The sequence below is a fragment of the Pan paniscus genome, chromosome 9 (genome assembly GCF_029289425.2).
Source record: "Pan paniscus chromosome 9, NHGRI_mPanPan1-v2.0_pri, whole genome shotgun sequence".
Classification (NCBI taxonomy): domain Eukaryota; kingdom Metazoa; phylum Chordata; class Mammalia; order Primates; family Hominidae; genus Pan; species Pan paniscus.
In genome coordinates this window covers 28648796-28674207 of record NC_073258.2, presented here as the reverse complement: position 1 = coordinate 28674207, position 25412 = coordinate 28648796, and the positions used below count along the sequence as shown (strand labels likewise).

The 25412-nt window shown below is 36.2% G+C and overlaps 1 protein-coding gene across 1 annotated transcript in view; it reads right to left on the bottom strand.

The window, feature by feature from the left end:
• ANO3 (anoctamin 3) overlaps positions 1-25412 on the bottom strand; it is a 333485-nt gene that overhangs the window by 190813 nt on the left and 117260 nt on the right. Inside the window, exon 4 of the mRNA XM_003830440.6 lies at positions 9818-9936. Within this exon, the coding sequence (XP_003830488.1) occupies positions 9818-9936 (119 nt within the window). The remainder of the gene's footprint in view (positions 1-9817; positions 9937-25412) is intronic.

The window sequence follows — 25412 nt, the reverse complement described above, 5'->3', positions numbered from 1 at the left end:
ATTAGTTTTTTAAAGCGGAAGTGTCAGAAACTATTCAGTAAACACAATAGTGCTTTATTCTGTAGGTATTTTCTTCTCTACAGTGATAATTCCTCAAAATATTCATATTTTGATTGACTCTGGTGAGGTTAAGAAGGCTGTGTGCCGAAATATATGGAGAAAGATGACATGGGGAGATGAAGGGCTATAAGCCACAAGTTAGGGACAAGTGTTTTAAAATTTATCAGGATCTAACTAAGCACAGGAGCCTCAATTTTATTATATTTTTTTAAGTATAAAACATTGAAAAAACCCACAATATTCATGCTGCCTAATAAACATATTTTTCCAGTAATGTGAACATGACCCCTAACTACCCAATTCACTTGTCTCATGGTTTCTATAGTCCCTTGCACACACCTCCATTATGTGCAGTGTAGCACAGTGCTTGACAGCATGGTCCCTGTGTATAATTCCTGCCTCCTCCTTACCAGCTGTGTGATAACAGGAAAGTTACGTAGCCATCTAAGCCTTCATTTCCTCACCTATGAAATGGGGGTAAAAATAGACCTTACATTTTAGAGTTGTGATGATAGAAAAGTAGAAGTCATTAAAATCCCTGTTAAGATCCCTGGTAAATGTTAGCTGTTGTAATCATTTAACATTATTATTATTAATATTGAATCTTCCAATCCAGTGTTCACAGCCTGGAGGGCTTGGAGGTGACAGATTAAGGAGGTAGATTTGACTTTCAGTATACTCAAATAACACGGTTTCTGGTCTATCTTCTCTGGCTGCTTTCATGTCTGAACAACTAGAGAACTATTTGATTTGAACCTGTGATTGATTGAATGTTTAAATATCAAGTAGAACCATTATCTGCACCATTTAACTGGAATGCCCATACATTAATTTATTGAATTTACTTTCACATCCCATCAAACTATGTATACTTTTTTTGCAGAGAAGTTATTGCAGCTCTCATTTTAGAGCTAACATCCTTCAGGGAGGCTTAGGAGATATATCTTCCAAAATAAATTCTTAAGTACTCATGGGAAAAACAAATTGGTGATTCGAGAAACCTCTATGTGCTTAATTACTGAGACATTAGTGTCAGGGGAGAGGAAACACCTTTGACTTATTTTTTGTTTCTTTGTATCATATATGAAATACGACTTCCTAAATAGGCACATTTTTTTCCCCTTATAGTCTTTCTGGGAACTAAAGGCATCTACCCCAACAAATCCATCTCTCACCTAATTTCATTCTCTCAGGTAAATCGTCTCATGTCATGACTTCCTAGCCCTCTGCTATAGACATATTTCAGCTCTACACACAACTGTTGGCAGCTGTAGGAGCTTTTGTGCAGAGTTTTATTTGTTTTGTGATGGTGGTGGTGTTGCTGCTTATTTCATATTTTGATTGGTAAGGGGAGTTCCCATACTGTAATAGATTCAGTTGAAAATATTTAGTCTACTTATTATTATTTGATCACAAGGAATAGAAACTTTCTATTATTTGACTACTTTTGTTGAGGTTTAGTGATATTATATTTGTAACAAATTATCTATTTTTACTTAGGGGTTTGTTGATACAAGAATAAATTGCAAACAGGTCAATCTAGTTATAGGAGGTTGTGAATTAGCCACACAATTTAGAGCTGCCTTACTTCAGAGTAATGTTTCAGGGTTTTGGAAAGAGATAAATCTGAGAGTATATCTCAGAGATTGAACTGGACACAGAAAAGCCGAGTTTACAGTTAAAGAGACATGCCACAATGCAGCTCCGATTCCACCTAGCTTAGAGACTTGGGCAATAAACGTTTCTGTTAATTCCTTATTTTCTTGTTCGTCAAAATGAGAGTATTACTACCTAATGTCATTGAATTATTGTGAAACTTAAATTAGATAATGTATATAAAGTGCTTACCACAGTTTCTGGTGCAAAAGTGATCAGTGCATATTAGGACAAATAAACTGAAATGCTTCTTACCATGGTTATTGGGCTAAAAAAGGTGAAGTCCTGAATGGCTATTGTCATGCCAGTGTAACAAAATGGAAAAACTGTTTGGAAAACAAGACTATCTTATTTTAAATCCTGGCTCAGTCATTTATTAGCTGTATGAGATTGTAAAAAGGTAATGATATTATAATATTTATGGCTTAAGTCTATGAATACTTAAGTTTTATGTCCTTTGAATTTTACCACCCGGTGTTAAAAACTATAAACATCTCTTGTATATCATTCTAAATATTTTCCCCATGAAAACCAGCTAGATATTTTTATAGAATTGGCATTATACTGCACATTTTTTTACAGCCACTTTATTATATAATTATACACTGTGATCATGTCCTATTATCCTTAAATAGTTTAGAGATTTTCAACATAGTACTGCCTTGTGTGAGGGCATTACGAATTACTATTTTAAATGTTATCATTTACTCTTGACTCTGGAAGTGGTCCTCCCCCACCACAAATTACAATGTGAGAAACATTCTTAAACAGAATTATTTGGGCTAACTTCTTGCTTTTTTTTTTTTTTCTGTTTTTTTTGAGAGGGTCTCCCTCTCTCTCTCTCTCTCAGGTTGGAATGCAGTTGTATAACCATGGCTCACTGTAGCCTCCACCTTTCAGGCTCAAGTGATCCTCCTGCCTCAGTCTCCCGAGTAGTTGGGACTACAGGTATGTGCCACCATACCTGGATAATTTTTGTATTTTTTTCTGTAGAAACAGGGTTTCACTGTGTATCTCAGCCTGTTCTCAAACTCCTGGGCTCACACTCCAGATTACTTATCTGCCCTCCTCAGCCTCCCAAAGTGCTGGGATTATAGGTATGAGCTACCACACCCAGAAATTTGGCTAACTTCTAATTGCATTCTCTGCATAAATTCCTAGAACTAATCAAAGGGCAAAATTACCTTTAGGTACTGAACCTTCCTTGTGAAATTGTTTTCCAGAAAATTTGGCTCAATGTACATATTGGCCAGCAAGGAATAAAAATGATAGCTTATAGTTTAAAAGTACAACAAAACCTAATACTGATATAAACATTTTCTAATTTGGTTCAAAAAACATTGCTTACATTTGTATTTCTGTAATTAATAGTACAGCTGATCGTTATATATGTTAAAATTACATTGCTTTTCAATTTATTTCATTCTTACATTTATAAATTACATTATAATGTCTGTGTGAATTAAGAATATTAGCCATTCTTCTGGCATGTATATATTTTCCAGTATGTGAGCTGATCACCACATCTTAAGCTTGTCTCTTTTTGATTTTATCAGAATTTTGACACTGATATATTTAGTATCTAAATAGTAAGTCTATCCATGCTTAATTTTATCACTGATTTTAAAAGTCCATTTAAAAAGGCCATTTTTCTATTCTGTCACTAGAAAAATTGTTTATTTTTGTTTTGCTTTGTTTTCAATATATTCAGTTTGAGTATACCTCTTTAGCTCTTCAGTAATTCATTTGTTATGTGAGATGTCGTCTAAGAATATTTTAACTCTTTCCAAATAATTGACTAGTTGTTGTGAGAACATTTGAATGTTTTTAAATGATTAATATTTATTTCCTGATGTGAAATGCTACCTTTATCATAACATATACACCACTCCCTCACATGCGCCTGCACACACACATACACGCACACACCCGGGTTTAAGCAGTCTACAGAAAATCTGAAGCAACTCTGAAAACTCTTGTACTAAATCTTTTGGAAAATTTACACTAGCAATCAGCTAATGTAGAACAAGTCTTCACCATTTACTTAGAAAGGTTTCCGAGGGTCAAACTAAGTACTTAAATGGCACAAGGAAGGGAGATTCCTTTTAGAGTTGCAGGGAGGATTATGCCTTTTCAGTATTTCACAGAATACAAAGACTCTGAAAACAGGACGAGATTACTTTGGACTGATTGAAAAGGTGACTTCTTAATGTTAGGTAAGAAGATACATTTAAAAACATGGACAAAAAGATTAATAAGCCAAGGTGATTTTCTGTGTGACCCATGTTTTATATGAAAATTAAATATTTAGGATACCACTTAATAATATAAATAAAAGGTTACTTCAGGTACTAAAGTTAAATGAATATTAATATTTTCTTTAGAAACTGACTATCCCAAAAAGAAGTAAAATTTATTCTCTTAGTATTTCATGTATAATCTTGTCCATTAAAGCAGCCATATAGAGCCAAGTTAGTCATTCATCTTGTAGTTTGTCATCACCATCTCACAATATCTGGACAAAAATAGGAAGTAGCACATTCAGAATACTAAGTCCTATACACAATTTGGAGGCAAAGAGCCATTTAGGCAAATGAAATAGTTCCTGACATCCACATAAAAGGTATGCTGTAGAAGACTACAAAAGCCATCTCTTTCTCACCTTCTCCATCATATGACCAGTGTCTCCAGTCCTAGAGAAAATTATTTCTAATACCCATTGAGATAAAGATGAGCACCATCTGCCAATGCCAGTTGACACAGTCAAAGTGAATGGCCTTGTGATCTAATTTTAATGAACTGCTAAAATATTCATGTCCAGATTTTCCTTGTCTATAACCTTCTTCCTGTTTGATTTGATACCCAATATCCTTTCAAAGGTGAAGTCACTGTAACTGAAAAATAGATTAATATTCTCAGACTCATTAATGACAATATCTGTAGTTAATTTGGGCATCGTAAGTGACAGTGGTGGACCCGTGAAATATCCCAGCTGAGACCGAAAGAGCTACGCAGCTGAGCTTCACTAATGCCCACTACAGATGCCATGGATTCTTTACCGTAGGCTTATTCCTGCTAACCTAGATTAACTATAGATAATCCCTGTAAATTAACCACATCTAGAGGCCTCAGCTGGTATGTGGGATGTGGCTCCTTGGTGGAGAGAGGGATTCTAGTTTTGAGGATCACACAGTTTGGCGGTAGGACCTCATTATCTTCAAATGTTGTTCTCAGTGTTCTCCATATTCATGAAACAAGAAAAGACGATATCTACCCAAACCATCTTAAAAAGAATCCCCCTCATTTGCTCTAGAACTTTGCTTGCAGTCAGGACAGGTCCTTCAGTCTATGGATTTTTGGGAATGTTCCTTTCCTTTCATTACAAAATGCTTCCTTAAATTGCTTAGCCACATAGGGATGAAAAAGCCTTTTGTCAAGAGGTAAGACAGAAAGTAAATTGGTCTTAAAGAAAAGTTTTATAAAAGAAATATCTGCACTCCCATATTTATTGCAACAGTATTCACAACAGCCAAGACTTGGAAGCAACCCAAGTGTCCATCAACAGGCAAATGGATAAAAAAAAAAAAAAAAAAAAAAAAAGTGGAACATATACACAATGGAGTACTATTCAGCCATAAAAGAATGAGACCCTGTCATTTGCAACACTATGGATGGAACTGGAGGTCATTATGCTAAAGGAAATCAGTCAGGCACAAAAAGACAGACTTTTCATGTTCTCACTTATTTGTGAGAGCTAAAAATTAAAACAATTAACTCAGAGATAGAAAGTAGAATGATGATTACCAGGGGTTGGGAAATGTAGGGCAAGGGGAGAGGGGATGATTAATGGGCACAAAAAATATTTTGAAAGAAGGAATAAGATCTATTATGTGATAGCACAATAGGGTGACTATAGTCAATACTGATTTACTTGTACATTTTAAAGAGTATAATTGGATTGCTTGTAACACAAAGGATAAATGCGTGAGGTGATGGATACCTCATTTATCCCAATGTAATTATTATATTTTGTATGCCTGTATCAATATATCCCATATACCTCATAAATATATACATTTACTCTGTACCCAGAAAAATTAAACATGTTTAAAACATTGTATGTTTGTGACTGCTGTTAACTATAAACACATTTTGATTAATAGTAATCTTGGAATTTTACCTTGATTTAATGTTTTCACAAGGAAGGCACTTTTGTAAATAGAGTTTAAAAAAAAAAACAATTTTAGAAAGTTTTAGATAGGTTGCTTAAATACCATGTGATTTCGGTTATGCTATTTAAAATATACTTGGGCTCTAGAGAATTAAATGCATGCTGTGAATATGCTGTGTCAAACTCTGCGACAATTTTGCAAATCTTCCTAGACACTGAGGAAGAATTAACTTCATATTAACAATCATTGGTATTAGCCAATGTGTTATCCTTTAACATTTGTGGTTGTCTCCATTATCTCTTGCAGAGAGACAAACCATCCCCAAACAACTCTTTGGCTCATGATTCTGTGCACAGGCTGGACTCAGCGGGGTAGCTCTTCTGGTCTCAGTTGAGATTTTTCATAGGTCTGATTTTCCTGGCCTTTGCTGTTGGATTCTTTCATCTCTCTCTGCCTCATTTGGGGCAACTGTGCTTATGAGCCTCTGGTCCCTGTGGTCTCTTCTCCTTCTCAAGACTAGCTCTGACTTATTCACATGGTAAAGGGAGAATCCCAAGAGAAAGAATGGGAGTTGAAGATCTTTTGAGTTCAAGGCTCAGTGCTGGCATAATGTTACTCCTGCAACAGTCTACTGACAAACATGAGGACCAAGGCCTGTTCAATAGACTCTATCTCTTGATGGGAAGAGCTGCAAAATCTCATTGAAAATAGAGTGGATATAGGAAAGAAAAGATTGTGGCCAATTTTATATCTGCCACAATGCCTCTGAAATATTTAAATATAACTCCTATTGTAAAGCTTGAAGCTAACTAAATACAGATTTAAACCATGTTTAGTGCTGCCTCTAATTTCTAGAATCTCATGGATTTCCCAATTGATATGCATGTCTGAATTCCTAAACTGCATCCCAGTTAGTACTTGGATAGCAAAAGCTATTTACTGTTTGCCATATTGGTCCTAAAGTACCATACCAAGCTTTGTGCATTATAATTTCATAATAAATAAAGTATCTTATTTATCAATGTCCCTTCATCATAGTAGATATCAAAATTATAGATCCTTTTGATCTGTAAAATTTTGAATAATTTCAGTATAAATAACATGCTAAAAACTTATGATTTGAAGTAAGATATTCTAAAGATACAATGCATTGTTCTGAAGATTAATTCTACAGCAAACTATAGTTACTCATAAATACATTAGCTTACAAAATTATTACAAACAGTGCATATGTACCTGACAAAAATTAAAATTCACTACCCCAACTCAACTCAGAAAATGTTTGCACAATGATTGATAAACCAAATGTTTAAACACATATACAGTCTATTTACACAATTCCTAGTAAATTAGTCAGATGTTTTTCTGTATTTCTTTGTTTTTACGTTTCACAACTCGACAGTGCTTCCTCATAAATTCAATATAAGACATCAGGTTGCAGGACTTGGGGTTATTTCCTATTATTTTAGTGTATGGCTGATGGCAAGCTTGTTAGAAAGCTTTGTTTTCTGTAATTTAATACTTGTCATTACTCACTATGTAGTTTGTATTAGGAGTTACTTTCCCCCCTTCAAGTCTGTGCCCCCTTTCTGTTGACTCCTCATAAATTTGCTTTGTCATCACTAAAATGATCTCTTTGCAAATGAGTAACTTTTGTGTAGAAATAAAATATTGGTTACATTGCATAATATGCACAATGCAGATTACAAGCACAATTGTCACATATGATGCTATAAGGCACACATCTTCAGCCATATAATTTATCTATCTATCTATCTATCTATCTATCTATCTATCTATCTATCTATCTAAATAGGTTCATTTGAACCATAGGAAGTTTCTATTTGTAGGACACAAATGAATAAAAATTGTCAATGTCATAAGATCTAACTGAAAATATATATGCTTTAATTCACACACACGGACACACACACACACATACAGACAATTTAATGATGGGGTATAATAAGAGAAAGGCCAACAAATTTATAAAGCACACAGGGTATACAGACACCCAAACAATGAAAATTTAGGTTATTGCTTTTTTGAGGTTTTCTGTGACAAATGTACACAAAGGAAATTGTCTAAGTAGGTAATTTTGCTCTTCACTTGTAGATAAACTTTACAAGTAGACTACCAAAATGGCATTTAAACATTCTGGTTATTGCTCAAATGGAATTTATGCTGCACTCAAAACTATAAAATGGATAAAAATGGACACATTTTAATAGAAGCTAGAAGAACAAGTCACTCCGGTGTGTCATGATGTTCTTCTACAGTTTGAGTGGAAGTATAATAGGAGAAGGGTATGTAATCAGGTAGATTTAGTAGGGCATTAGAATAGGATATATTGGATTGACCTATTGTGGTCTGTTACCACAGTCATACACCATTCTCTTATCGTTAATGTTACAATCATAATATGCATGCAGGTCCAACTTTTTTAAAACTTTGATATCCTAAAGTTCTAGTCTAGTCAAAGTGGAACTTGGGAAATTGCTACTGTTGAGAAGAAATAAAATGGTGGATATCATTGATGGCATGTGGTAATTCTAGAAAAGCAGATAATACAAACTATTTAATCGTAGTTCATTTTCTAATTATTTCAGCATATTGTGTTTGTCTTCCAGTCAGTGCTATATGCACATTAAGAAACAACATCTTAATTTCTCTTATAACTCCTCCTCTCAGTTCATTTGGAACAGTGCTTTACAGATAGTAGAGACTCCAAACATCCTTTATATTTATCAGACAGACACAGAGAGGCAGATTTAGTAACCACAGAAAGATAAACACCTGATTTGCAAAGATAACTTAATTATTAGCCCATAATAGTGATCCAATTTAATAAAACCAAACAAACAGTAATAAAGAAATCTGGCACAATTATCCCTGCATCTAGTATGTATTAGTTTGGTCTCATGATAGTAATATTTAGTCTCTGCCATATTTATTTACTAACACACTGGTGGGTGACTAATAAAGATATTTGCAAAATTAATCCAAGAAATACAAAATCAAATATCACCAAGAAAATTGTATTCAAGAATGTGATTATTAGCCATGCAGTGAAAATTGAAACCTAAGTCATTCCTTGTGTTAAACTGCACTTAATATCCAACTATCTTTTTTACAAAGGCATTTCCTTTTTCATCAATACAAAAAATGAAAAAAAAAAGTGAGCTTATCCTGAGCTAGGATTTGTCGTGAAAATCATCAAAAGGGAAATATGGATCAGTTACATTTGCAATGATGAAAAGAAGCAGCATCCATTTTGTCTTTGGTATCTGATGGGAACACTCCCATGCTTTGAAGAGTCCATGAAAGCATTTTGTTTGAGGGATGGCAGGATTGTTGGAGCCAAGAGTTTCTAAAATTGAACTCTACCTCATTTTTGTATTGGTGAACTATAATTTCAATAAGGTATTCTCAATCTTTTGCTATGCACCAGACACTTACATGGTTTTCTCATTTTGTCTTCCAATAATCTTGTCAAGCAGACAACCAGAAGCATATTTCAAGATGAGAAAAACAATTCTCAGTGAGTTTAATTAGCCTTATCAAGTTATTACAACTGGGTAGTAGAAATGGAATTTAAATCTTGGTTGATGTGATACTAAAATCCATGTTCTCATTAAGTCATGCTAAGAAAGATGAAGAAATAAAGCCTTAAAGGGACTATTAATGAATAATTTTACATTTCAGATTAAGTATTTTAAACATTCTGTTTGAGATATATGATGAATCAATATGACAAATATGAATATCAACTCTATATACAACTTTTTGCTTCTGAGTTCTTAATAGTACATATTAACATGTATATTCTTTTATATTCTCCAGCAGAAAACCAAATATGTAGCTGAATATTGTAAGGTTTTAAAAATGATGCTCTAAAAATGACTTATTGATAATTTAGTTCTCGTTACCTTAGATAATTTTGTCTTGAATTCAGATTTATCTTTGATAACAAAGTCATTAATGAGACGAGATCGGTCATAAGTAGCGTGTTCTGATTCATCCGTGTAATCCTTATCTTTTCCTAGGGCTATAAAAGAGAAAGAGAAAGTTATATCAATTTCTATAGTTTTTCTCTTTTTTCATTAAACATACTAATCTCTCCTCTTTCATGTTTTCCCAGAGTTTAGCCTATATATATACTAGAAAATACATAAAATTTGTGTGGCATAATTTTCAAATAATCCATACATTCAATAAAGAAGCACATAAAAGTAATCATGTGAAAGCTTGCCTATTATTTACTAATGCTGACACTGATAGTGACTTTCAGTAGAATTAAATTCATCTATGCTATTCAATGTACTTCAAATTTTTGAAAATAAAATTGGAACCATGAAAAAAATCATATCATTTGTTTTGAACTTGAAGATAGTGACATTTGTAAGAACTGTACAAGCATTTATTTGCTTAATTAAAAACTGCATTGATCTTGAGAGTCTGTTTTCTTAAAAGCTGGAAAAATTTGAAGGGTGCAAAAAGTCTGAGAAATAGTAGAAAATATCTTAATAAACATTACAAGAAACATAAAATCAGGGGATTGAAACAACTGTCAGGAAAGAACAGAGAACACTGAAAAATGATGGTTACTAGTGGACTAGCCAAAAACTAAAATGCTATAATATCAGTTGCATATAAGGATGTACATGAACAATGAATAAGCTGTAATTAATGTAAAATAGTATAAAATAGGAAATCTCTCTATGGTGTCCATATGACCAAGAATTCTTGACACACTTCACTAAATTTATATTCCATGTGATATAAATATCTCTTCAAATTAAAAAACAGATTGCTATATATTTAGCCCTTTCAAAGATATCAAAACATCTTAGAGTTATTTGATTAGATCAGTTGATATCTATTAAACGTGAATTTTGACATGGAAAACTCTAGTGCTTTCAAGATTTCAGTCAATTAACTTATTGTACAGAGGAAAAACAATTTTGTTTATAGTATATCCATTCCTTTATAAATAATGGTTAAAAACTATTAAAACATAATATGTTACATCATGGGCAGCTAATAGTATCAGGTTTTTAGGGGTATAAACTAAAATTATATAGGTCATATTATGTCTTAGGATGCAGTTAATGGCCAGATATGTTAAGAAGCTCTAAGCTTTTAGTGGTTACACTTAGACCTATTAACCATACCTAACTCATTGATGGTTAACATTTGCTAAGTGCATGCAATAAGCCAGAAACTTTACCTGTATTATTTTCTTTCATTCTGATGACAACTTTATAAAGTGGGTATAATGTCTTCCTACATTTAATAATAAGCAAAAAAGGAACATGGAACATGCCAAAGTCACTAAACTAGTAAGAGGTACATCTAAAACTGAAACAAATTCTGATCTGATTCCAAAGCGCATGCTTGTGAATATAATATGTTTCCCCCATATTTAGGTAAGTTACATTGTATTCATTCGACTTTTGTTTATTAAACAACCCTGATATGCAAGATACTCTTTTACAAGTTGACATTAGAGTGGCAAACACAATTCTGCCTTCATAGAACATTGAAGTAAGAGAAGAAATGCAATTTTAAAATAAGTAAAATATTAAGTAGGTCTTGTGGTCAGTGCATTTGAGAAAAATACGTAGATAGGAAGGATGAAGGTGTGAAAGGAGTGGGGGGTGTCATTTTAGTAAAGAACATAGTAATATTTGAGCAAAGATATAAAGAGTGAGGCAGTTAGACACACAGGTAAACTGCAGGAAGAATGATCAACACAGAAAACTTTAAAATGCACAATCTGGATTTGCATTGAACTGTTACCTAAGCGTGAAAGAAACTGAAATTTTGGAGTTATATTCTTGGAGCAGCTACCAAAACCCTACCATTGACTGCCAGTTTGTAAGGCATAGAGTGTTTTGTGTTTTTATTTCCTTGCCAATCCTTTCTCCCCCTTTCCTTCCTTTCCCCCCGCAGGCACTCTCGCGCTCGCTCACTTGCTCGCGCTCTCTCTCTGTCCCTGTCTTTCTCTCTGTCTCTCCATCATTTTCCCCATTGGTTATTAGAGAAGCAAGAAATCCTGGTTTGGTTAAACAGCAATCGGCAAATGGCATGTGCTGTTGGGGAGCAGGCACTGGCTTGTGGATCACAAGATGTCATTTCTCATTCTAAATCTGCCACTTCCTTAGCATGCAATTTCCTTTTCCCAAGTCTCTAAGGTCCTCTAAACTCTAAAATTATCTAAATATGAATTTAATGCTTATAAAAGATAAAATGACAATTTACATTAATTATTTTATTTTCCATGGAACACAAGAAATTAAACCTATAGAAGTTCATTACTCATTTCCTGCTCCTATTCCACTCACAATTTAGTTTTCTAGGCAGAGATTTTTTTGTTTACTTTTTTCTTTAATTCCTATAACTCATCTATTTCTGGAAAAGAAATACACAGCATCATCTTGCTGGAGGAAAGCTAAATCAATTTTGAACATTTGCCAAATACCACCACATTTATGAAGTCTTTTCAGATCTTTTTTTCCCCTACCCTACAGCGCTGACTAGAGCTAATCATTTTATTTTCTAAATTCCTTCACATTTGTTTTCTTTTCTTTTTTACTGCCCTCCCTTCCTTCCTTCCTTCCTTCCTTCCTTCCTTCCTTCCTTCCTTCCTTCCTTCCTTCTTTCCTTCCGCCCGCCCCCCCCTTTCTTCTTCTTTTTCTTTCTTGGTATACTGGAGAAGTCAGCATAATATCTGGGTGAAAAAACTATCTGTACGCCAAACCTCTATGACATGCAAATTACCCATGTAACAAACGTGCACATATACCTCTTGAACCTAAAAGTTGGAAAGCAAAGAAAATTTTTCAATAAATGCTTATTAACAGAATAAAAATGAAAAAATATATAACAGAAGTAGAAAAATTGAAGTAAATTAACTAAGAAAACAAATAATATTAGAGTATGCAGATAGTTTTAAATCATTGTCCTGATGAATGTTATACAAAGATATTGCTATGACTTGGATATGGTTTGTTTGGTCCAGGTCTCATGTTGAAATTTGATCTCTAATGTTGAAAATGAAGACTGGTGGGAAGCGTTTGGATCATGGAGGCGCATCCATCAACATGTTTTAAGAGCAAAACAGCACAACTGGAAATGCATTCTAAAATTATAATCTAAAAGAAAGAAAATCTGTGTTAGCAGGAATGTTCCTTTAAGCCTATGAATAATAAAACGTAGAAACTATTGCCATTTTAATAAACAAGTTTATTCTAGTTACACAGGCTAAAACCCTAGGAGTGATCTTGACTCCTCATTTTCTCTTGTACCCTACATCAAATCCTTCACCAAATTCTTTTAACTTAACATGAAGCATTAACTCTTTAGTACATTTCACTCTTTAGCACATACCACTAATATGTAATGTGTTTTTACTTATTTGTCTTTTTCATTATTTGTTCCCCTCACTAAGGTATTTTTTGTGAGCCTGGCCTGGCCTATATATATATATATATATATATGTATGTATATATGTGTGTGTGTGTGTGTGTGTGTGTACATTTTTTCCCACTTTTGTTGTCTTGTTTGTTGACTGCTTTCTCCTTAACATCTAGAATAGGGTCTGACACATAGTTCATTCAATAAATGTTTATTGAATGACTAACTGGATTTAAATGCCCAAATCCTGTCTAAACTGTCTTTAAATTATAGCTCAAAGCTGATCATTTATCAACATCTGATTATAGTTAATTAAATGAACAGAAGTCCATTCGATTCTCCAAAATGATCTTCCTGTATCCATCTTTTCCTCCTACCACATGATAGCCAGGGTGGCCCTTTTAAAAACCCAAGATAAATGATATTAAATCTCTATTCAAACCTTCTAATAATTCTGCATCTCCAGGTAAAGCCATAGTCCATACAACAGCCCACTGGGCATATGCATCATCTAGCTCCTTACTATCATTCCCTGTCCAGCTCCTACAGCTCTACCCTCATGCCCTCCAATCCAGCTGCACCAGGTTATTTGATGTAAAGTATGTTCTCACTGTGGGGTTTTTGCACTTGCTTGTCTCTCTGCAGATAATGCTCAATATCTGTTTTAGCCAGGGTTCTGTTCACTTGTCACCTCATCAGAGAATCACTGTTTGACCATTATTTCTAAAATACAGTCTCCATAGTTCTCCCTCTGCTCACAATGCTTTATTATTTTTTATTATTTTTATCAGCACCTGACATCAAATGATAAAACACACACTCATATAAAACATATATGCTATATATGTACATATATATCAACATCGGGCATTGAATGTATACATTTATATGTATAAATGTTATATCTATCTCCTCCTAACTGTAAGTGCTGTAAGTGCAGTGACTGTTTTGTTCATCGCTATATCCAGATATTTAGTTCATTGTTAATTGCATTGTAATCTCTTAGTAATTGTTAAATTAACTAATAAATGAATGGTATGCTTATATATGGGAATATTTTGCATCCATTAAATTGCTTTGCAGACTGGCAATGTACAGAAATGCTTAAACTATAATCTTACGTTAAAAAGCTGTTTTAGGCTATTCTCACACATTTCATTTGAAATATAATTTTCCTTCTGAATGTAACTTTGTAAAACAATATAAATGTAAGGACAAACAGTGAAAAACTATAGTATGAAGGAAATGTAAAATGTGTTACCTATTTTAACTAGGTAGTGGTAGTCCTCTCTCCTTCACAGATATTTTTTTTCTTGCTAGGAGTTATTTGTTTCATAACGGCAGAATTTACAAAGCTTTTTAGAGTTAGTATTAGCGTCAGTCAACATCTGAGAGCAACAATGGAGACAGTCATATTGCATTTTGGTTAATGAAGCTAATTATTCTGCCATCAGTGAGATCTTCTGAAACACAAATGAAACCTACTAATGTGTTTTGGTTGTTCTCAAGGGCACAGATCCTTATTTTTATGAAATCCTCCTCATGTGGTGATGAGACATTTATTGCACATATGCCCAGAACATCAATTAAATTTCAAATTAGAAAAATGTTTAAGCAATAGCACTAAATTACAATACCAAATATTATATTTCCTCTTTTTAAGATGACTTTCTCCCACATTGTAACATTTCTGAAATCATGGCAGTAACCTATTTTTCCCAAAAGCTCTTATTAATTTGATGATGCTTCCTAAAATTGATAGTGTTTTAAAATCTAAAAAGATCAAAGAGTTAAGAAAAACAGATTTTCATAAAAAAAAGACAAGAGCTTTCTGGAACAGGTGGTAACAGTTACAGTAAATCTGATTATGACAAATAGAACTCTTGCTGTTCTCTAGTAGCAGAATAATAGGAAGGCATACATCCATAAAAATGCAGTCTCAAAGCTCAATAAAATTGCTTCATATGTTGAAGAACAAAGGCTGATATAGTGGCAAGGGAATCAATATTGGTTTCAACAAATCCAACTTAAAATCTTTGTTTTATCATTTGTTAGCTGGGTGGCAGTGAGTCCGTTACAGTTTTTTAACGTTAGACTTTAGAATAAAATATTCCCATAGAATATTTCCAAGGATTAAATGCAAGAATCTATACACAGTTACTCAAACACATAAATATATATTTTCTTCCTTTTGTTTGCATTCAATTCACAATTTGAGTATTGAGACAACTACAAAAAACTAAGTAATTTAGGGCTACCAAAAAAGTCCTATCTTTCATTTTAAAGCCTAAGTAGATAGGAAACAATGTAATTACCTCGAGTATGCCAGTGGAAAATTTTAAATTTAATCTTTAAATCTGTTTTCTTTTCTTTTTTTTTTTCAGAGTCAAAACATTTTTATTTTTTTTCTTTCTTTTTTCTTTTATTATACTTTAAGTTCTAGGGTACATGTGCAAAACGTGCAGGGTTTCTTTTATTTCTTTTTTTTAAATTATACTTTAAGTTTTGGGGTACATGTGCACAATGTGCAGGTAAGTTACATATGTATACATGTGCCATGCTGGTGCGCTGCACCCACTAACTCGTCATCTAGCATTAGGTATATCTCCCAATGCTATCCCTCCCCCCTCCCCCCACCCCACAACAGTCCCCAGAGTGTGATGTTCCCCTTCCTGTGTCCATGTGTTCTCATTGTTCAATTCCCACCTATGAGTGAGAATATGCGGTGTTTGGATTTTTGTTGTCGCGATAGTTTACTGAGAATGATGACTTCCAATTTCATCCATGTCCCTACAAAGGACATGAACTCATCATTTTTTATGGCTGCATAGTATTCCATGGTGTATATGTGCCACATTTTCGTAATCCAGTCTATCATTGTTGGACATTTGGGTTGGTTCCAAGTCTTTGCTATTGTGAATAGTGCCACAATAAACATACGTGTGCATGTGTCTCTATAGCAGCATGATTTATAGTCCTTTGGGTATATACCCAGTAATGGGATGGCTGGGCCAAATGGTATTTCTAGTTCTAGATCCCTGAGGAATCACCACACTGACTTCCACAATGGTTGAACTAGTTTACAGTCCCACCAACAGTGTAAAAGTGTTCCTATTTCTCCACATCCTCTCCAGCACCTGTTGTTTCCTGACTTTTTAATGATTGCCATTCTAACTGGTGTGAGATGATATCTCATTGTGGTTTTGATTTGCATTTCTCTGATGGCCAGTGATGATGAGCATTTTTTCATCTGTTTTTTGGCTGCATAAATGTCTTCTTTTGAGAAGTGTCTGTTCATGTCCTTTGCCCACTTTTTGATGGGGTTGTTTGTTTTTTTCTTGTAAATTTGTTTGAGTTCATTGTAGATTCTGGATATTAACCCTTTGTCAGATGAGTAGGTTGTGAAAATTTTCTCCCATTTTGTAGGTTGCCTGTTCACTCTGATGGTAGTTTCTTTTGCTGTGCAGAAGCTCTTTAGTTTAATTAGATCCCATTTGTCAATTTTGGCTTTTGTTGCCATTGCTTTTGGTGTTTTAGACATGAAGTCCTTGCCCATGCCTATGTCCTGAATGGTACTGCCTAGGTTTTCTTCTAGGGTTTTTATGGTTTTAGGTCTAATGTTTAGGTCTTTAATCCATCTTGAATTGATTTTTGTAAAAGATGTAAGGAAGGGATCCAGTTTCAGCTTTCTACATATGGCTAGCCAGTTTTCCCAGCACCATTAATCAAATAGGGAATCCTTTCCCCATTGCTTGTTTTTGTCAGGTTTGTCAAAGATCAGACAGATAGTTGTAGATATACGGCGTTATTTCTGAGGGCTCTGTTCTGTTCCATTGATCTATATCTGTTTTGGTGCCAGTACCATGCTGTTTTGGTTACTATAGCCTTGTAGTATAGTTTGAAGTCAGGTGGTGTGATGCCTCCAGCTTTGTTCTTTTGGCTTAGGATTGACTTGGCGATGCGGGCTCTTTTTTGGTTCAATATGAACTTTAAAGTAGTTTTTTCCAATTCTGTGAAGAAAGTCATTGGTAGCTTGATGGGGATGGCATTGAATCTATAAATTACCTTGGGCAGTATGGCCATTTTCACGATATTGATTCTTCCTACCCATGAGCATGGAATGTTCTTCCATTTGTTTGTGTCCTCTTTTATTTCATTGAGCAGTGGTTTGTAGTTCTCCTTGAAGAGGTACTTCACGTCCCTTGTAAGGTGGATTCCTAGGTATTTTATTCTCTTTGAAGCAATTGTGAATGGGAGTTCACTCATGATTTGGCTCTCTGTTTTTCTGTTATTTGTGTATAAGAATGCTTGTGATTTTCATACATTGATTTTGTATCCTGAGACTTTGCTGAAATTGCTTATCAGCTTAAGGAGATTTTGGGCTGAGACAATGGGATTTTCTAGATATACAATCATGTCATCTGCAAACAGGGACAATTTGACTTCCTCTTTTCCTAATTGAATACCCTTTATTTCCTTCTCCTGCCTAATTGCCCTGGCCAGAACTTCTAACACTATGTTGAATAGGAGTGGTGAGAGAGGGCATCCCTGTCTTGTGCCAGTTTTCAAAGGGAATGCTTCCAGTTTTTGCCCATTCAATATGATATTGGCTGTGGGTTTGTCATAGATAGCTCATATTATTTTGAGATACGTCCCATCAATACCTAATTTATTGAGAGTTTTTCGCATGAAGTGTTGTTGAATTTTTTCAAAGGCCTTTTCTGCATCTATTGAGATAATCATGTGGTTTTTGTCTTTGGTTCTGTTTATATGCTGGATTACATTTATTGATTTACGTATATTGAACCAGCCTTGCATCCCAGGGATGAAGCCCACTTGATCATGGTGGATAAGCTTTTTGATGTGCTGCTGGATTCAGTTTGCCAGTATTTTACTGAGGATTTTTGCATCAATGTTCCTCAAGGATATTGGTCTAAAATTCTCTTTTTTTGGTTGTGTCTCTGCCTGGCTTTGGTATCAGGAAGATGCTGGCCTCATAAAATGAGTTAGGGAGGATTCCCTCTTTTTCTATTGATTGGAATAGTTTCAGAAGGAATGGTACCAGTTCCTCCTTGTACCTCTGGTAGAATTCGGCTGTGAATCCATCTGGTCCTGGACTCTTTTTGGTTGGTAAGCTATTGATTATTGCCACAATTTCAGCTCCTGTTATTGTTCTATTCAGAGATTCAGCTTCTTCCTTCTTTAGTCTTGGGAGAGTGTATGTGTCGAGGAATTTATCCATTTCTTCTATATTTTCTAGTTTATTTGTGTAGAGGTGTTTGTAGTATTCTCTGATGGTAGTTTGTATTTCTGTGGGATCGGTGGTGATATCCCCTTTATCATTTTTTATTGCACCTATTTGATTCTTCTCTCTTTTTTTCTTTATTAATCTTGCTAGTGGTCTATCAATTTTGTTGATCCTTTCAAAAAACCAGCTCGTGGATTCATTAATGTTTTGAAGGGCTTTTTGTGTCTCTATTTCCTTCAGTTCTGCTCTGATTTTAGTTATTTCTTGCCTTCTGCTAGCCTTTGAATGTGTTTGCTCTTGCTTTTCCAGTTCTTTTAATTGTGATGTTAGGGTGTCAATTTTGGATCTTTCCTGCTTTCTCTTGTGGGCATTTAGTGCTATAAATTTCCCTCTACACACTGCTTTGAATGCATCCCAGAGATTCTGGTATGTTGTGTCTTTGTTCTCGTTGGTTTCAAAGAACATCTTTATTTCTGCCTTCATTTCATTATGTACCCAGTAGTCATTCAGGAGCAGGTTGCTCAGTTTCCATGTAGTTGAGTGGTTTTGAGTGAGTTTCTTAATCCTGAGTATTAGTTTGATTGCAATGTGGTCTGAGAGACAGTTTGTTATAATTTTTGTTCTTTTATATTTGCTGAAGGGTGCTTTACTTCCAACCATGTGGTCAATTTTGGAATAGGTGTGGTGCTGAAAAAAATGTAAATTTTGTTGATTTGGGGTGGAGAGTTCTGTAGATGTCTATTAGGTCCGCTTGGTGCAGAGCTGAGTTCAATTCCTGGGTATCCTTGTTAACTTTCTGTCTCGTTGATCTGTCTAATGTTGACAGTGGGGTGTTAAAGTCTCCCATTATTAATGTGTGGGAGTCTAAGTCTCTTTGTAGGTCACTCAGGACTTGCTTTATGAATCTGGGTGCTCCTGTATTGGGTGCATATATATTTAGGATAGTTAGCTCTTCTTATTGAATTGATCCCTTTACCATTATGTAATGGCCTTCTTTGTCTCTTTTGATCTTTGTTGGTTTAAAGCCTGTTTTATCAGAGACTAGGATTGCAACCCCTGCCTTTTTTTGTTTTCCATTTGCTTGGTAGATCTTCCTCCATCCTTTTATTTTGAGCCTATGTGTGTCTCTGCATGTGAGATGGGTTTCCTGAATACAGCACACTGATGGGTCTTGACTGTTTGTCCAATTTGCCAGTCTGTGTCTTTTAATTGGAGCATTTAGTCCATTTACATTTAAAGGTAATATTGTTATGTGTGAATTTGATCCTGTCATTATGATGTTAGCTGGTTATTTTGCTCATTAGTTGATGCAGTTTCTTCCTAGTCTCGATGGTCTTTACATTTTGGCATGATTTTGCAGCGGCTGGTACCGGTAGTTCCTTTCCATGTTTAGTGCTTCCTTCAGGAGCTCTTTTAGGGCAGGCCTGTTGGTGACAAAATCTCTCAGCATTTGCTTGTCTGTAAAGTATTTTATTTCTCCTTCACTTATGAAGCTTAGTTTAGCTGGATATGAAATTCTGGGTTGAAAACTGTTTTCTTTAAGAATGTTGAATATTGGGCCCCACTCTCTTCTGGCTTGTAGAGTTTCTGCCGAGAGATCTGCTGTTAGTCTGATGGGCTTCCCTTTGTGGTTAACCCATCCTTTCTCTCTGGCTGCTCTTAACATTTTTTCCTTCATTTCAACTTTGGTGAATCTGACAATTATGTGTCTTGGTGTTGCTCTTCTCGAGGAGTATCTTTGTGGTGTTCTCTGTATTTCCTGAATCTGAATGTTGGCCTGCCTTGCTAGACTGGGGAAGTTCTCCTGGATAATATCCTGCAGAGTGTTTTCCAACTTGGTTCCATTCTCCCTGTCACTTTCAGGTACACCAATCAGACGTAGATTTGGTCTTTTAACATAGTCCCATATTTCTTGGAGGCTTTGTTCGTTTCTTTTTATTCTTTTTTCTCTAAACTTCCCTTCTCACTTCATTTCATTCATTTCATCTTCCATTGCTGATACCCTTTGTTCCAGTTGATTGCATCGGCTCCTGAGGCTTCTGCATTGTTCACTTAGTTCTTGAGCCTTGGCTTTCAGCTCCATCAGCTCCTTTAAGCACTTCTCTGTATTGGTTATTCTAGTTATACATTCGTCTAAATTTTTTTCAAAATTTTTAACTTCTTTGCCTTTGGTTTGAATTTCCTCCTGTAGCTCCTAGTTTGATCATCTGAAGCCTTCTTCTCTCAACTCGTCAAAGTTATTCTCCATCCAGCTTTGTTCCATTGCTGGTGAGGAACTGCATTCCTTTGGAGGAGGAGAGGTACTCTGCTTTTTAGAGTTTCCAGTTTTTCTGCTCTGTTTTTTCCCCATCTTTGTGGTTTTATCTACTTTTGGTCTTTGATGATGGTGATGTACAGATGGGTTTTTGGTGTGGATGTCCTTTCTGTTTGTTAGTTTTCCTTCTAACAGACAGGACCCTCAGCTGCAGGTCTGTTGGAGTTTGCTAGAGGTCCACTCCAGACCCTGTTTGCCTGGGTATCAGCAGCGGTGTCTGCAGAACAGTGGTTTTTCGTGAACTGCAAATGCTGCTGTCTGATCGTTCCTCTGGAAGTTTTATCTCAGAGGAGTACCTGGCCATGTGAGGTGTCAGTCTGCCCCTACTGAGGGGTGTCTCCCAGTCAGGCTGCTCAGGGGTCAGGGACCCACTTGAGGAGGCAGTCTGCCTGTTCTCAGATCTCCAGCTGCGTGCTGGGAGGTCCACTGCTCTCTTCAAAGCTGTCAGACAGGGACATTTAAGTCTGCAGAGGTTACTGCTGTCTTTTTGTTTGTCTGTGCCCTGCCCCCAGAGGTGGGGCATACAGAGGTAGGCAGGCCTCCTTGAGCTGTGGTGGGCTCCACCCAGTTGGAGCTTCCTGCCTGCTTTATTTACCTAAGCAAGCCTGAGCAATGGCGGGCGCTCCTCCCCCAGCCTTGCTGCCACCTTGCAGTTTGATCTCAGACTGCTGTGCTAGCAATCAGCGAGACTCCGTGGGCATAGGACCCTCCGAGCCAGGTGCAGGATTTAATCTCCTGGTGCGCCGTTTTTTAAGCCCGTCGGAAAAGCACAGTATTCGGGTGGGAGTGATCCGATTTTCCGGGTGCCCTCTGTCACCCCTTTCTTTGACTAGGAAAGGGAACTCCCTGACCCCTTGCGCTTCCCGAGTGAGGCAATGCCTTGCCCTGCTTCGTCTCACGCACGGTGCACTGCACCCACTGACCTGCACCCACTGTCTGGCACTCCCTAGTGAGATGAACCCGGTACCTCAGATGGAAATGCAGAAATCACCCGTCTTCTGTGTTGCTCATGCTGGGAGCTGTAGACCGGAGCAGTTCCTATTCGGCCATCTTGACTCCTCCCCTATAAATCTGTTTTCTAATCATCAATTGTATGCTTTATGTTGAAAACTTATGCTGACTCAAGTGGGAATGCACTGTCTTTTAAATTTTGTTTGCATATCAGCATCAGTTCAAAACTTAAAGGAACTGACCAATATAATATAGCAGACTATTATGATCACAACATAAACCTTACAGCTATCTCTGGGAGTAAAATTTTAATAGCTAAATTATTCCAGCTCAGTCATTCTTCTTTACTATAATGTCATTTTATTTTGTTACTCCATTACATTGCATTGTTTCAGCATCTGAAAATCGATGCTGTACTTCCTGGAGAATTTTAAATGTGTGAGTAGATCTCTGACAAATATTGTCTAATTTGAGTCTCACAACAGCTTTCACTACAATTCTGCTCAATCTCTGTTTATAAGAAGAAATTAATATTGATATCTCCATTTCTCAAATCGGAAAACTCAGGCAAAGATGGTGTGTACCCAAGTAGTAAGTGACAGGGTTGGTACCTGAAACTGGACCTTTTGACCACCAATAAATATCATGATTTTAAAAATTATCCTACAGAAGCTTTCTGTGAAGAATAAATTCATGAATGGTCCATACATGGCTTGCTCTGTGGTTAGGACACAATAACAACAAGGACCCAGACTTACTAATTCTTTGGGGTTCCTTTGTTAGCCTGCTTCTCCCTAGCCGTATTGTTCTAAAGTACTACCACTAGCCAGTAGCAATGAGGGTACTGACAGAGCTGTGCTCAATGAGCAACACAGGGAAGCAAATCCTGCAGATAAACTGCTTTCCATTGTGTCAGTGTGCTAGTGTTTTCTACTCACCATCTTTCCCTGCACTCTTCCAATCCTCACCCATCCACCCATGTCAGTGAGTGGATAGCTTGAACCAAGCAATATGAGTAAGGCAAACATAAGTCACAGTTACTATCATCTAGTGAACAGTCATCCAAAGTGCTATAATAGAAAGGAAGTAGCATTTAAACAACTATGTATTAGGGAGGACTTCAGTAAGACTGATGTTAGAAAGGCAATTCTACAGCTGGGCGCAGTGGCTCACCCCTGTAATCCCAGCGCTTTGGGAGGCTGAGCTGGGCGGATTGCCTGAGGTCAGGAGTTTGAGACCAGCCTGCCCAACATGGTAAAACCCCATCTCTACTAAAAATACCAAAAATTAGCCGGATGTGGTGGTAGGCGCCTGTAATCCCAGCTACTCGGGAGGCTGAGGCAGGAGAATCGCTTGAACCCGAGGCAGAGGTTGCAGTGAGCCGAGATCGTGCCACTGCACTCCTCCAGCCTGGGCAACAACAGCAAAATACCATCTCAAAAGAAAAAAAAAGGCAATTCTACTATTTAAGAAGAGTTTTGTTTTAAGCCTTTAAATACTCTATATAAAGGTCTATCATCACAATTTAAATACAAAAGAGAATAATATTTAGATCAGGTCCTCAGTGAGAAAATTAACAAAGCACTAACTCATAACTAGTGAGAAAACTCACAGTGATAAATGACATCACAGAGAGCAAAAAGGGTGTATTCTATAGCAGACTCTCCAAAGAGTTGTGCGTATGTGTGTGTGTGTGTGAGAGAGAGAGAGAGAGAGAGAAAGAGAAAGACAGACAGACACAGAGAGAGAGAGAATGCTCTTTCATCCATTTGTCTGTCCTAATCCTAAAAGTATTCTTTAAGTGCCTACTATGGGTCAGGTACTATTCCTGATTCTGGTGCTAAAGGTGGCAGCAAGTTTGACAGTTTCTGTCTTCTGGAAACACAGAAATGGGGTGAATAACCTAAATAAATAAGTTTAGGTAATAAGTATTATGAAGAAAAATCCATCAAGATTAGGAGACAGAAAGTAAGTCTGATGTGAACCTAGCTTATTTCAGTGTAGAGCCCTAGGATAAGCACATATTTATTGTGAACAAGGAACACAAGATGGTTGAGCTGTCTGCAGCTCGTGAGAAAAGGGAAGCATTAGGAAATGGCCTAGAGAGACCAGACCCAGATTCTGTAAGGTCTCTGAATACCAGAGTGAGTTTGTGTTTTAAATGTAATGGGAAACCTGGAGAGACAGGAGCACAGAAATGATGGGATTTAATCTTCCTTTTATTAAAGCTTTCTGTGAGTCCTGCGTGGAAAATCATCTATAAGGAGGCAAGATTTTGAGCAGGGAGATCTGTTCGGAAGTTATTGTACCAGCGTACCAAGAGAAGGTAGAAGACGGACCCAGGAGCAGCAGTGAATGTGGTAAGCAGTAGTCAGATTCTGAATATATTTTGAAAATTGAGGCAAGAGGACTTTATGTGTTCAGTAAACAATTGACAAGATTTACAGTGACTATGAGACTGTCATAACTGAAAAATATGTTCCTTCAGTGTAATTCCCTCATTTCTGTAATCTTAAGTAGGTTAGGAATATTAGAAGAAAGTTATTTCTTATGCCATCTTCATATAAAATGCTTCTAGGAAAAAATAATGGGAATTAGTGGATATTATCTATAGAATGAAAGTTATAGAATGAAAGCAAAATCACCATGTACTCCTTTGACCATAACTATTTAAAGAAATAGACCAATGAGTATTCCACTGAGCTAAACTATTATGTTTGTAGAAAGCAAATAAATGTTTCAGAACTCTAATATGAACCCATTCCTGAGGAAGTCATTTTATAACATTAGCAAAATGTTGATTTCATAACAAGATTAGACAGATGTGTGTTTGGGTTGGTTGGACTCAAATTATGCTGGTCTTAGTGAGCCCTAAATATTTCTTTTTTTTTTTTTTTTTTTTTTTGAGATGGAGTTACGCTTTTGTTGCCCAGGCTGGAGTGCAGTGGCACGATCTCGGTTCACCGCAACCTCCGCCTCCTGGGTTCAAGCGATTCTCCTGCCTCAGCCTCCCTAGTAGCTGGGATTACAGGCATGTGCCACCACACCCGGCTAATTGTGTATTTTTAGTAGAGATGGGGTTTCTCCATGTTGGTCAGTCTGGTCTCGAACTCCCGACCTCAGGTGATCCGCCTGCCTCAGCCTCCCAAAGTGCTGGGATTACAGGCATGAGCCACTGCACCCGGCCCTAAAATATTTCATTTCTAAGTTACCTGAGTTTATAGCCACATGGGCATGGGAAGGATCAAGCATCAGGCACTTGTTAACATGGATTACTGTGTCCTTGTCATTTTCCAGCATACTGAGAAGAAAAAAATGTAGGCAATGGTAGTGGGGCTTCCAAGATTAATAAAGAAAATTATTGCCACACCAGGATTTCAAATTCACTGCTACAAGGGTCAGCACTTTCGAGAATAATTCTGTGAGTGTGTGGGGGTATATGGGATGCTGCTCTGGCTTTGTGAGCTGCTTTATGAAAAACAGAATTAAAGGTTATGTGATGTCAATAAAAAATGAAGAAGAAAACAAAAAAAAATCAAAACTTTCGGACTCAATTAGCTTTCTAACTAATCATTACCCAAATATATTTTAA